Source organism: Dendropsophus ebraccatus, chromosome 1 (genome assembly GCF_027789765.1).
Source record: "Dendropsophus ebraccatus isolate aDenEbr1 chromosome 1, aDenEbr1.pat, whole genome shotgun sequence".
NCBI classification, from domain to species: domain Eukaryota; kingdom Metazoa; phylum Chordata; class Amphibia; order Anura; family Hylidae; genus Dendropsophus; species Dendropsophus ebraccatus.
In genome coordinates, this window is record NC_091454.1 from 26,263,699 (window position 1) to 26,276,747 (window position 13,049).

The 13,049-nt window shown below is 42.5% G+C and overlaps 1 protein-coding gene across 5 annotated transcripts in view; it reads right to left on the reverse strand.

Moving 5' to 3' along the window:
- The window catches only part of CAMK2A (calcium/calmodulin dependent protein kinase II alpha), a 155,965-nt gene that overhangs the window by 90,960 nt on the left and 51,956 nt on the right, over positions 1–13,049 (reverse strand). For all 5 annotated transcript variants that reach the window (XM_069969139.1, XM_069969142.1, XM_069969141.1 and 2 more), the window contains one exon: positions 8,162–8,256. In XM_069969139.1, coding sequence (XP_069825240.1) covers positions 8,162–8,256 — 95 coding nt within the window. The remainder of the gene's footprint in view (positions 1–8,161; positions 8,257–13,049) is intronic.

The window sequence follows — 13,049 nt, forward strand, 5'->3', positions numbered from 1 at the left end:
CCATAGCGCTGAAACAAACCAGTATAGTCCTGGTTAGGTTAGGGAAAGAGAAGGAGATCTAGTCTAGTCAGTTCTGGTGTGGCTCAGGCCAGTCAGGCAGCTCCTGCTAGCACCTTTCTGCCAGAACTCCTGCTGCACACAACATTTGTTAGTCTTGGCTCTGCCAGTGAAACAATTCAAACGTGCAGCTCGTAACAGCCTGGGTCATTCATAGTAAATCGCATGCCATAGTTTGCAGTATATTCAGTATACACCTACAAGCTGCTATGAGTACACGCTGAAGGGATTCACATCTGTTGAAAAAGGATTTGCTTATAGTGAAATGGGAGAAGAATGGAACAAGTGCCCATCTGCAACTATTGGACTCCTAAGGAGCCTCCAACTGGAGCCAGTGCTACATGACTTCATAGCCACAACCTTTACTGCCCATGGTCGTTTTTACCACGAGGCCATATGAGTTTATTGCTCAGGTGGCAGATCTGTCTCCATCGGAACCCGAGTGTATGACATTTGATGAGTTGCGCTCATCTCGTGTTTAACCTCAAAATGGTCTACAGATATTTACTATCACTGTGATTGCAGTGTATACATGCATTAGCAGTAAACACTATTCAGTTCTGGATGGGTGTTCTTTATTGCTTCAGCTAGTGTATATGATTGGGGACTGCAGATGGGACCAGTCAAGGAACCGATCATGAGCTGATCGAAGTCTTTCAACATGTTGAAAAAAATCATTGACCACTGGCTGTGCATCACTATGTGTAATAGTGATGTGGGACCTGTGGCTGATGTCCGTACAGCAAGATAATAATCGGGCCTTGTAGGCTCTGTAAGCATGTGCCAATCTAGCAAAACGGTGCTGCTTACCCAGGATATATGGCCATGTAATACTGCCCTTACACAGTGGGCAAGAGCGCTCCTGTCTCTAGACCTGGCATCTTCCTCTGCACTGCAGCCTCTAGTGACCATCTAATGCACAACAGAGAATGATACTGAGCCATACAGTCAGGGGTAGGTCCTAAGTCCACTACAGTAAGCAGCCATGTGTATAGATCTGTATAGTGTATTATTTTGGGGGGAAATGGGGGTCCCCCAGCAAAATTGTTGCCCAGGGCCTCCATCAACCTTAATTCAGCCCTGCTGTAAATATGGATGGGAGAAACAGCATAAGGAGCTCCTTTTTCATTCTGCAGCAGATAGGTAGACGGATGAGCAAGCCTCAGGCTGTCTTGTTATGAGGATGCCATGATGACATGCACCAGGAGGCCCCCATTGGCTCTCGCTATAGACTCTCTTCTATACCTATCCCTAATCAGCCTTCATTATTGAGTATTGGATGATATCACAAAATTACTAATTCTGTTGGTGCTTATGGACTCGATGAGTCTCATGGTTTATTATTTCTTGGAAAACACAAAGTTGGGTCACAGAGATAAATTATTAGTAAAACAAAAAACATCTGAAAATAACATATCAGGAATAGACAGGATGCCATAGAGCAAATAAACATTCCGTAAATAATTTAGTAACGTGCGCCTTAAGAAAGATCTACTGTACGTATCTGCAAATTCCCTGGCCGACAGTGGATTTTATCAACATGGCATTGTATACGCTCTCATTTTACCGAGTCCCTGGATTCTCCAATTAGTAGTTTTCAATTACGTCTGGCCCATGGCAATGTTTTCCTGTGAGTGTACCATAGCTTGGTAATGTAAAACCACATGTCTACACAATATTAATTCATTATCATGGTATCATAACGGTGCTAAAAAAAAAGACATTTTATTCGTCTCACATCAAAAGCCAAAATGTACTGTACTTGTATCTGTACTTGTATCTAAATTCTGAGCCCCCACAATGCATTGAACCCAACTAGAGATGAGTAAACTAAAGGCCCTATTACACAAAGCGATTATCGGTCAGATTTGGACGATTATAGGCCATTATGGCCGATGATCGCTTTATGTAATAGAAGGCAACAATCAGCCAGCATGCACAAGGAGCCAACAGTGAGCGGGTAAGTGCGGGTGTGTGTGTGTGCAGCGCCGTGTTATAGTGCCGGCAGCGAGCGGGTAAGTGCGGGTGTGTGTGTGCAGCGCTGTGTTATAGTGCCGGCAGCGAGCGGGTAAGTGCGGGTGTGTGTGTGTGCAGCGTTGTGTTATAGTGCCGGCAGCGAGCGGGTAAGTGTGGGTGTGTGTGTGTGTGTGCAGCGCCGTGTTATAGTGCCGGCAGCGAGCAGGTAAGTGTGTGTGTGTGTGTGTGTGTGTGCAGCGCCGTGTTATAGTGCCGGCAGCGAGCGGGTAAGTGCGGGTGTGTGTGTGTGCAGCGCTGTGTTATAGTGCCGGCAGCGAGCGGGTAAGTGTGGGTGTGTGTGTGTGTGTGTGTGCAGCGCCGTGTTATAGTGCCGGCAGCGAGTGGGTAAGTGTGGGTGTGTGTGTGTGTGTGTGCAGCGCCGTGTTATAGTGCCGGCAGCGAGCGGGTAAGTGCGGGTGCGTGTGCAGCGCTGTGTTATAGTGCCGGCAGCGAGCGGGTAAGTGTGGGTGTGTGTGTGTGTGTGCAGCGCCGTGTTATAGTGCCGGCAGCGAGTGGGGGATGAGGAGCAAGTGAGCACCGTCCTGACAGGTCATCGGACGCTTGCTTCTGGAGATTGCCCCGTGTTATAGGGACTTTACAGTAAGTTGTAAAGCGTATGCCCAGATGCTCGGTATTTGCATCATGGTGGCTGGAGAAGATGGTATCCTTTCCAGCCACGGAGCCTCAAAGACTGTGCGTTTGGGTTCGTGACAACCTGAATGTACTGTAAGTTCCCTCATCTCTAGTGTTGAGCGAACCTGCCAAACTATTTGGGATCAGCAACATTCTCCAAACCCAATTGCTCAGCAATTGTCCTAGGCCTGCCAAGAAAACATGGATACATTCACTATCGCTGCCTAAAGAAGTCGAATGCCACCATAGGGCTGCCAAGAAAACATGGATACAGCCACTCCCACTGCCTGGAGAAGTTGGATCCAACTATGGCGGCATTCAACTTCTGCAGACAGCAGGAGTCAAATGCATTCGGCTTTGGAGAACGATGCTCTACTCATCTCTATACCCAACATTGCCACTACTGTAGATGGTCTGATATAATCATTATCTACCACAGAGCAAATTACAAAAATTACAAATGTGTATGTGTGTATATATACACATATATATTTTAGAAATATAGTTTGACATATTTGGAGTGGAGTTCAAATATGGTCCACAAAAGTTGGGAGATGTATTGGTAGGGTCTTGACTTGCGACCAATCTCCCCGCTGCCGTTGTTGTTCCATCTCTTTCTATTTTCATGCAGATTATGCATTATTCCGATTACATTGTGCCATGCATATTGTGGTGGCATCTGCTAGTCCAGATGACTTAAAAATGATTAATGAAAATTTAGCAGTGAGCACATTAGATCAGAGTAGGCAACTTTCAAGAAACTGGCAAGACCAATGAAGCCCACTTGATTGTTGTACTACATATGTCACATTTTCTTTTAAATTTCCATCTTTAGGCTATGTTCACACAGCGTAAATTAATGGCCGTTGTTTTCACCCGGCTGGACACGTACGCCTGAAACTACGGCCATAGAAACTTGAGCATAGCGGCTAGTCGTGAAACTACGGCCGTTGTTTAAATTTGCTTCCTAGCATGTTTCTAAGCGGGCTGACACAGGTCATTTACTTTAAATACTGTGCCCAGCCCGAGAAACCACTTAGAACATTTTTTACATTAAAATCAAGTTTAATTCCGCAGATATAAATTTTACGTTCGCGGCCGCATTGAAATCCACGGCCGTTGTTGGAGCATTACAGGCTGGAAATAATTGACATGTTCATTTTTCACGGGGCCGTATAAACAACGTCCGTTGTCTGATACATAGTGTGCATTGTACGACCGTAGTTCGTATATATTGCAGCCAAGTTTATAAACCTCAAAACAACGGCCGTAGTTTTGCGGCCAGGACTACGGCCGTAGTTTTACGTAGTGTAAACATAGCCTTAAAGGGGTTATCCAGGATTAGAAAACACAGCTACTTTTTGTAAAAACAGTGCCACCCTTGTTCTCAGGTTGTGTATGGTATCACAATTCAGCTTCATTCACTTCAATGGAACTGAGCTCCAAAACCCCCACCCCAACGGAAGACAAAGTGGTGCTGTTTCTGGAAGAAAGGGAACATGTTTTCTTCTACAACCCCTTTAATGCAGTGATTCCTATTGAAAGTTCCACCACATATCTGATGCTAACATTGCCCCCCACTGTCAGTACCATAGGAGGAAACTCATCAGAGTGTTCCCCAATAACAGTGACATTAGGGATCCTCTTCAAATAGGTCCTCTTAATAACAGTACCATGACAGGACACTCATTACCTGCTTCATTACTATGTCCCCCAAAACAATGCGATTGGATTTCCTCTACTAACAGGTAGCCCTATTAACAGTACAATGAGAGGGCACTCATTAACAATCCTATAACAGTGTCTTAAAATGACAGTGCCACCAAATTTCCCTTACGGCGCCTCCACCATCAGAACCATGAGAACGCTTTCATTAACATCCTCACATAGTGTCCCCCAATGACAGTGCCATGAGGGTTCCTCTAGAAATAGGTTCCTCAATTAACAATACCATAAGAGGGTTATAATAAATGTTTATATCGGGGTATCCCTCATTAACAGCCCTATCGGATTTCCTCTACTAATAGGTCTCCCGTTAAAGTCATGGAAAAGGGTGCCCATCAGAGTGCTCCTCTATAACAGTGTCGGCAGATTACACTGGTCAACAAATTTTCAAAAGTTGTTTGGTTCAGAGATAAAATTATCCATTTCTTAATGATTTTTATGTGCTGAATTAAAATATCACAAGGAAAAATGTGAATTGTCTCTAGTTTCTATGATATGGAAGAGTTCTCATGTTACTGTTTTGTGAGTTGTATAGAATACAGTATAATAGCCAACAGATTTATTACTTCTGCAATCATAAGGAAGCAAGTTTACTGTTCAGAAACTTTTGAAATATATTCATAGGAAACTTAGTTCTATCTAAAATCAACTACAATTCACAGGCAGATCTAAGAATTTTTACAAATGAATTATGTTTATTGAACTCTGGAATGTGGGTCCTTATTCAATGGCTTCTCGGTGCATTTACACGTCTTTTGTATTCATACATGGGATTGTCTCTGATAACTGTCCAACAGTAATCTGCAAGCATTGATACCTTAGGCTAGGTTCACACTGCGTTTTTGTAATCTGTTTTTTTTTCATCCGTTTTTTGCAAGAAACGGAAGAAAAACGGATGCATTTGTGTTTCGTTTTTCCATTATAAAAAAAAAAAACGGATTGAAACGGATCCGTTTTTTTAACGGACACAAAAGTAGCATTGACACTACTCTTGTGTCCGCAAAAAACAGATCCGTTTGTTTTTTTTTATAATGGAAGTCAATGGAAAAGTAGATCAAAACGAATGCACACAAATGCACCTGTTTTTTTCATCCGTTTTTCGCAAAAAACGGATGAAAAACACGGATAGCAAAAACGCAGTGTGAACCTAGCCTTATGCCATAACTATTGGTCATTCTAAAATGATGCAATATACCAGTTGATGATGCAAACTTTTTCTAGTATTGTATTACAGGCTGTGAGAAGCATAGAAAGTACGTCAATATCTTAAAAATTAGAGCCAATTTCAAAATTTTAACATCTTTTTTGATCTCAGCACCCCAAAATTAGTTAAGTTCAACTGTTTTCATGTCAGAACCTTTTTGGCTGTTATCTTTACTTACAAGTCCCCCTGTTTACAGTACCATGAGAAAGTACTCATTAATAGTTCAATCGGAGTGTGCCCCACTAACCGTTCTTATAATGTTCTTACGAGAATGTCACAAGATTGGTCCATGAACTGTACCCAAGGGTGTCCTCATTAACCACTAAATGAGAGTAGCAGTGCCATTACATTTCCCCTACTAACAGTACACCCATCAACCATTACATATTGTTGTTAATGGACCTTTGGAATATAATACAGGCTCTACCAGTTTACGACAACTAAATATGTAACCAAGTGTATAAAACTCCATCCATACGGGAAGTGCTTATATGCTGTATATGATGTATGTAGTTCTGCAATACCTAAGATATCCTTGTGCTCCCTGGAGATTTTTAATGTTTTATGGTGTAACACCATCAACACGTCGTTTAAGGATTTTACACTAATCAACAGAAAACAAAGACTATTGACTAAGGGAAATCGATTCTCTTCAAAGTGATCAAGATTGATTAAAGTGCACAATAAATAAATGCGTAACTTTTTCCCCCCAATTATTTGGACACTAAATCAATGAAAGAGTTTATTAGCTTAATGGTGTATCTTAGCATGCTGGTTTTTGTGACTTTTTTGTCGTAGTTATCACCAAATCAGCACACAGAAGCATCCAGGCTAAGCAAATATGGCAAAATGGAATATGGCATTCACAGCACAGGCTGCAATATTTTTTATTCAGTGACATTACCAGGGGAGGTGAAATGCATAACCCCCATATTCCAGATCTGTAGCATTAGTATTAGAGATGAGCAAACTTCAAAAGTTCGGTTCGACAGATTTGATGGACTTTGAAAGTTTGGGTTTGGTTCAGAGTCTAAACTTTTCTTAATAATTGATATTATTTTAGAGAATTAAGCAGTTACATACAGTTAAGGCCCGTTACGGCCGATAATCGTCCCGTATAAGAGAAGGCAACAATCAGCCGACATGAACGATGTCGGCTGATCGTTGCTGCCGTTTGTCTTTCAACATGTTGTAAGACAAACCACTGTGATAGCAGCGATCTGTTGCCATTGCCCCGTGGAAGAGGAGCGGCGGTAGTAGGCCGCAGCTATCCTCTATGGGCTAACCGGACAATCTAGCGATCCCCCGGGCAGCCCCCCGTACTCACCCGCTCGCTGCCGCCGCGTGTAGTGGCGGTTTTCATACCCTATTTTATATCATACGTCATGGCGGTTGTTCCAGTTAAAAGTGATCTTTTATCATCTGTGGATTGTGCTACCTGCGTGGGGCTTCACTTGGCCCTGCCCACAATGGTGCCGTAGACCCTGCCCCTCTGTGAAGTCATAGCCGTCTAGCCCCGTCCCCTTGACGACCATTGCAACGGGTCGGCCTGAAGGTCTAGGCCGGCCCATACCAATGGCCACCGAGGGGTGGGTCCTATTTGCAGATGGACGGGGCCTAAGGTGGCGATGTAGGTGGGGCTAAGTTGCGCTGCGCCGCCCAGGTAGCACAATCCGCAGATGATATAAGATCACTTTTTATGAAAACAGCAAAATTTACCCTTTACACCTGTGTAGAGAAGTCATAATGCAAAAAGGGGGTGACAGTGTCGCTTTAAGTGCATAAAGGTCATATGGACCGAACTAAATTGAACCAATTGACCAATTGCTGACTCCCAGCATCATGGTGACTGTAGTGACAACAATGTTGCACATAGCAACAAGGATATTCTGAGCTGCTCAATGGTAAAATGAATGTAGGGAAAACCTGCTACAGACTACAATACAAAAGCTGAGACTGATTATTCTTATATGGATCTGCAATATGGTGCCCACTCTGGACCTATACTGTCCCTCCCTGTGCCAACAAATGCCACATGAATGAGCTATTCTTCCCACACAGAGGCACCATCTGGCAGCACAATGGATTTCTACCGGGGCCTGATGCATACAAGTTTCAGAACCAACAGACCTTGACAGATTCCAGTGATGAAGAATAGGATCCATTCGCTTTCTGGCATTTGACAGTATGAAAAGCTTTAACGTAAAGTTGTATTTTAACAAAATAAAAAAAATAAAAAAAATGCAATGTCGTAGCCATTTGCCCCTATTTGTGCTAGGTAAGGGATCTATGTCACTTAGTAATTACAACATAACTCTAAGACCCCTGTATGGATTCCGCTCTCAGCTACTCCGGCTCGGTCTCATCTTCTCCGTCACGGTGACACGTGTGCCCTCTCCCATCCCACATTCTGAGTTTTTTTAATTAGTTTTCCGCAGATAAGATCTAGATGTGTTCCATATGGAGCTGTGACCTTATCTATGTGAGGCAGCTGGGAAGAAATAAAGGTTGTCACCCCATACTTACCGCGAGCTGAAAGCTTCTTGGTGTTAATGATTTTTGCTGCATACTCCTGACCAGATAAAACTTTCACGCATCTGCGGACAATGGAGAAAGCTCCCCTAGGGAAAAAAGAAGCCAACATAGTCAATATTTCGTTATAGTACATAGAAATGCCATAGATGGCAACAGAAATTATGAAGCAGTAATGGCACAAAACGAGAACTAAACAAAAAGTTTGTGTTATGCATTATGTGACTGGCATAAAATTTTTTCTAAAGGGTAACTATTACCTGGGGCAGAATAGGCATAGAGAATAAGCGAGAGGTCTATGGAATTGCCAGAGTTACCATTGACTTGCATAGCATCTGCCTTCTAGAAAAATTAAATCCATACAGCCCAATTAATATACTATACATGTCAAATATCATAGCGGGCATAATTCACATGTGGCTTACATGAACACTGCTGTTTAAACATTGGTTTGATAACCAATGCGATATCTAACATATTTGTAAATCATTTAATTTACCAAAAACTTAGAGAAGCTCTAAAGTCTTGGCCACTAGGTGTCTCACTTCTCTGTAATCTACTGTCCACTGCCTGTTATTAGGGAAAATGTATCTTTAGTGACAGACAGACCAGGAAAAATAACAGGAAGAGAGGGCGGGGCTTAGCATGTGCTGTGTGCAGGAGAGGAAGAGCTCCAGAGAGCCTGGGCTTTGCATGTACAATCTGTAACCTATTCTCCCTGCTTAAACATCTCTACTGTTTTTCAGGTAAGGCTTCTTTCTCATCTTTCAACACCCATATAACTCAGGGAAACTTTCCCTTGTATGAATAGCAGTATGTATCTACTGCTGTATGTCCACACTTCTCAGCAGTAGCTTAGTGCTTAGTGTAAACCCTTTTGTTGCTGTGATCCTGCAGCTGTTTCTTTTATTTCTGCTTTGGTACTGTAGTGTCCCAGCACAGGTGTGACACTAAGGGGGACATGTATCATCCGGCGTACGGATGATTTTCGGCGGAAAGTGCCGATTTGCGCATTATTTTATTCGCAAATGGCTGATTTGCGAATAAAATATTCGCAAATCGGCACTTTCCGCCGAGTACGCCGGGGGGCGGGGAGGGGGTGTGAAGGGGGCGGAATGGAGGGCGCGGACTCAGAGTCCGCGCGATTCACCATCCGTTCCGCCAAAAGATACGCCGAAAACCTACTCCAGTCCTCAGCTGGCGTAGGTTTTCGGCCGAGAGCACGGGATTTATGTAGAGGCAGTCCGCCTCTACATAAATCCCTGTAGCGCCGGACTTAATAAATGTCCTCCTAAGTTCTTATACACCTGGGTAAAGTAACTCACTCCGGTTCTCACAGGAGGAAATGAAGGAGATTGTATTGTGTGTTTTTCCCCATTAGGTGTCACTGTTGTATTTATAGTATTACTATTGTATGCACAGCTGAAGGTCTCATGGCTTAACTACTGTTTCTAACATGTTATTTTATCTCCAATCACAGGTGCAGGCTTGTTTCCCTCACTTTTCCTCCTACCTTATCTCTCCTTTCTTACACACACACACACACACACACAGCCCCACCAATCACAGGCTAGCTAAGATGTCCCTATAAAAAGAAGCTAGTTCCTGGTGGGAGGGTCTTTGGTCTCTAGTCAGTCTTTTGTCAGTAGAGGTGGAGACAGAGTCAGAAAGATTTCTTTTGTATGCAACTTAGTACCACTAGCATGCCTTGCTAGAGTGAGTGATGTCCTCTGAGGAAAACCTTGTTCACGTCAGGTATACCTTCTGCAACACACGCAGCAGTGAACCTGAAGCTGGGTACTGACCCCAGTAGGACAAGGCAGTGTTTAGGCCTATGTATCCTACTGTAATGCATGGCTATTTGGGGTAGACTTGGAAAGTTTGCTCAACCCAGCGCATCGATCTGGGACCTTGTACTACCCTAGCAGGACGGGTACCCCAACTCTATAGGGCAAAAGGCGGTCAGATCCACAGTATTTATATGTGAGTAAGAGTATCCCGGCAGAGTACACTACTACATTGGACAGTGCCCTTAAGACTCTCCTCTCCTTCACTCTACTTTCACTTCACAAAGTCTGCAACTACCTCCTACCTGCACCTGCAGTTACCAAAAGTGTATTTATCCTGTATTGCACTGAAGTTTTTACATTCCATTTTCCTATATATTAATAGTTGTACATGGTATTAAAGTTCTAATCGATAATATTTCACAGGACTAACTTCTCCCTAGAAAATAAATAGTTTTCAAAGCTTCATATGTGATACAGCTGTACCGTTCAGTTTCATCATTTCAATTCTGACTATATTATACATGAATATGTAAACGCTAAAAGAAGTCATCTCGGCATAGTCCACCAACGTTACCCTCAGGAAAGCTGCCAGTGCGTGTTATACCTCAAACATGATGCATTGTATTAAATGTAGAGCAATTTACCCCTAAAGTATATTATTCACGAAGGGGATAAATATAGAGCATGACCCCTGGGAATATAATGATATAGTGTGCGTCAAGCAGAAACTCTACACTCTAATGAACAGTGGTTTTAGGGTATATACATTTAGATGGTTAAAAAGAATTATGTCCATTTTAAACAATGATTAATGGGGGATGTAGGGAAGAGCAAAGAATATGTACTGTATGCATAGGTGGGCGCATATTATGCCCTTATTATATTGTATATTATAGCTGAGGGGTATATGACCTGTATGGTCACGCATGATGTATGAGAAGCTCCTCGACTAGATGACCTGACCGTAGAGTCTTGATGTCACCAAGAATTTCAATATTTATTGTACAGGACTAAAAGCTTTGCTCATACCACCATCATAGTTACCGTAATAATGGAAGCCATGATGACAGTAGCAGATCCATCAAACAACAAGCAGATCCAACAGATCCCAGTGACTCGTAATGGGGTCCTTTGGGTTCCATCATGGTGTTCTGCTCATCGTTTTGACAGGTAGAATGGCGCCACATGCTCTGCTTATTCTTTCTGTCAAATCTGATGGGACTACCAATGGAGAAGCCTCTAAATTATAGTATGAACACAGCCTTTAGACATTATTATATTACTCGATGTATGGAAGTGTTACTTGGTCACTGTAAGTTGATATTATTTGATAATGTACAAAGAAAAGAGAAAAAGGTCAGCTCACCATGTGAATATGTCCCAAGGAAATGTGGTACCCCATAGTTGTTGGAGCAAGTGAACGTGCCCTGGACCGTCCACCCATATAATAGATTGAAAAGACTCACAGCTCCAAAAATTCTTCTTTAAAATTACAAAAGTTTTATTCCATCAAAAAGTGATGTTTTATCTGTAATCACAATTTTTCATATGCTTATGGAATAAAAGTTTTGACATTTTAAAAAAGATTTTTTTGCAGCTGTCAGTTTCCTCTATTTTTGAATTATTTGATAATACTGTATATGAAGATTCCACGTACTGCTACAAAGTACTGTATATTGTCTTAGCGTTGTGTGGTTGTGGTGGCACTGCCAAAAAAAGGGGCACTATTCAAGATAAAGAGGAGCCATACCTTGGCTTTCCTTCACCCAGGAGTTCATTGACCTGTGTCTAAAGACCCTGCCCAAGGCAAAGTGTTTTATATTTTTTTTCCCACCACCCCTTCTCCAGCCGGCATTCAAGGTTTCCTTCCCCTTCAGGCTACACCAATACAAGACCAGCCACATGGAAAGCAACTACACTGTGTGGACCACACAGAGATGTCAGTCACTATTGTAGACCTCGTGATTGTACCCAAATTGTGGCTCAGATCATGATAACTTCTTTTGTCTCACAATAGGAGGTGCAAGTTACAAAGGTGTACTACTCAACTGAGAACTTTTTTTTTTTTATATTGAGCCACATTCTGGTAGAGATAAATAGTCTTATGATCAGTTGATGTCATACCACACCCTATGGCCCTACATTTGGTGTAATTGCAGAATTTCTTGTATAAGTTTCCTTTTTAACTTAATGGGTAGCCTGGACATGAATGAAAGGTCTCAGTTCACATATTTTGTAATATTGCTTGTCATGTCCATGTCCGTTCAGACCTCAGCATGGTCCTCTGCCTGTAACGTACGACCAAGACAGTTCCTGAATTGTATGTTTTTTTTGCACCAGTCTGAACAGTGTCTTCAGTGACATCTCTGAGGATCCCTGAGGAAGCCGCTTGGCGGCGGAACGCGCGGGGTGACTCTTGTTCATCTGACCCCCTTCCCATATTTTTAAGGACTGTACATGGTGATCGTTTTCATTCTCCTATTTCATATATATACCATTGTGGTGATGTCATATGTCAAAGGGATCCTGCTTAGGCAGTTTTGTTAGACTTTAACATTGTTTACACAGTCTGTGGTCAGTGTGGTTGATTACGTCCAGGGTCGTCTGGTGACAGACTTCCATTACGTAACTCTACGTCATGGGTCGTCTAGGGGTTAATGTAGGGTAGTGTTTGGGGTTTGTCTCCCTTATTGCTTTACTGCTGCATAATTGACTTGATGACATTTTCTGCATTTTTTGTATTTTCTGATAATGTTATAATAAAGTATTTTTGTGATGTGCTACCTTTTTGTGCATATGCTTTTGTCTTTTTGGAGGGTTATGTGCTATCTATATGCATTGGTTTAGCATTTCTTAATTATAGCGGTGCCCACTAGTTTTGTATATATACAGAGGGCTGGTCCAATCACGCTCTGGACTGGGACTTTGACTTTCAACTTGTGATTTAGGACCTTGCTTGTGATGGTCTCTCATAGCTTGAGCGGGTGTTTATACTGGATTGGATTACTTGGAATACTGACCTCTTTGCCTGTCTTTCTGACCTCCATTTATGCTTGCTGTTTTGTACTGTTCTGCTATCTCTGATTTCACCT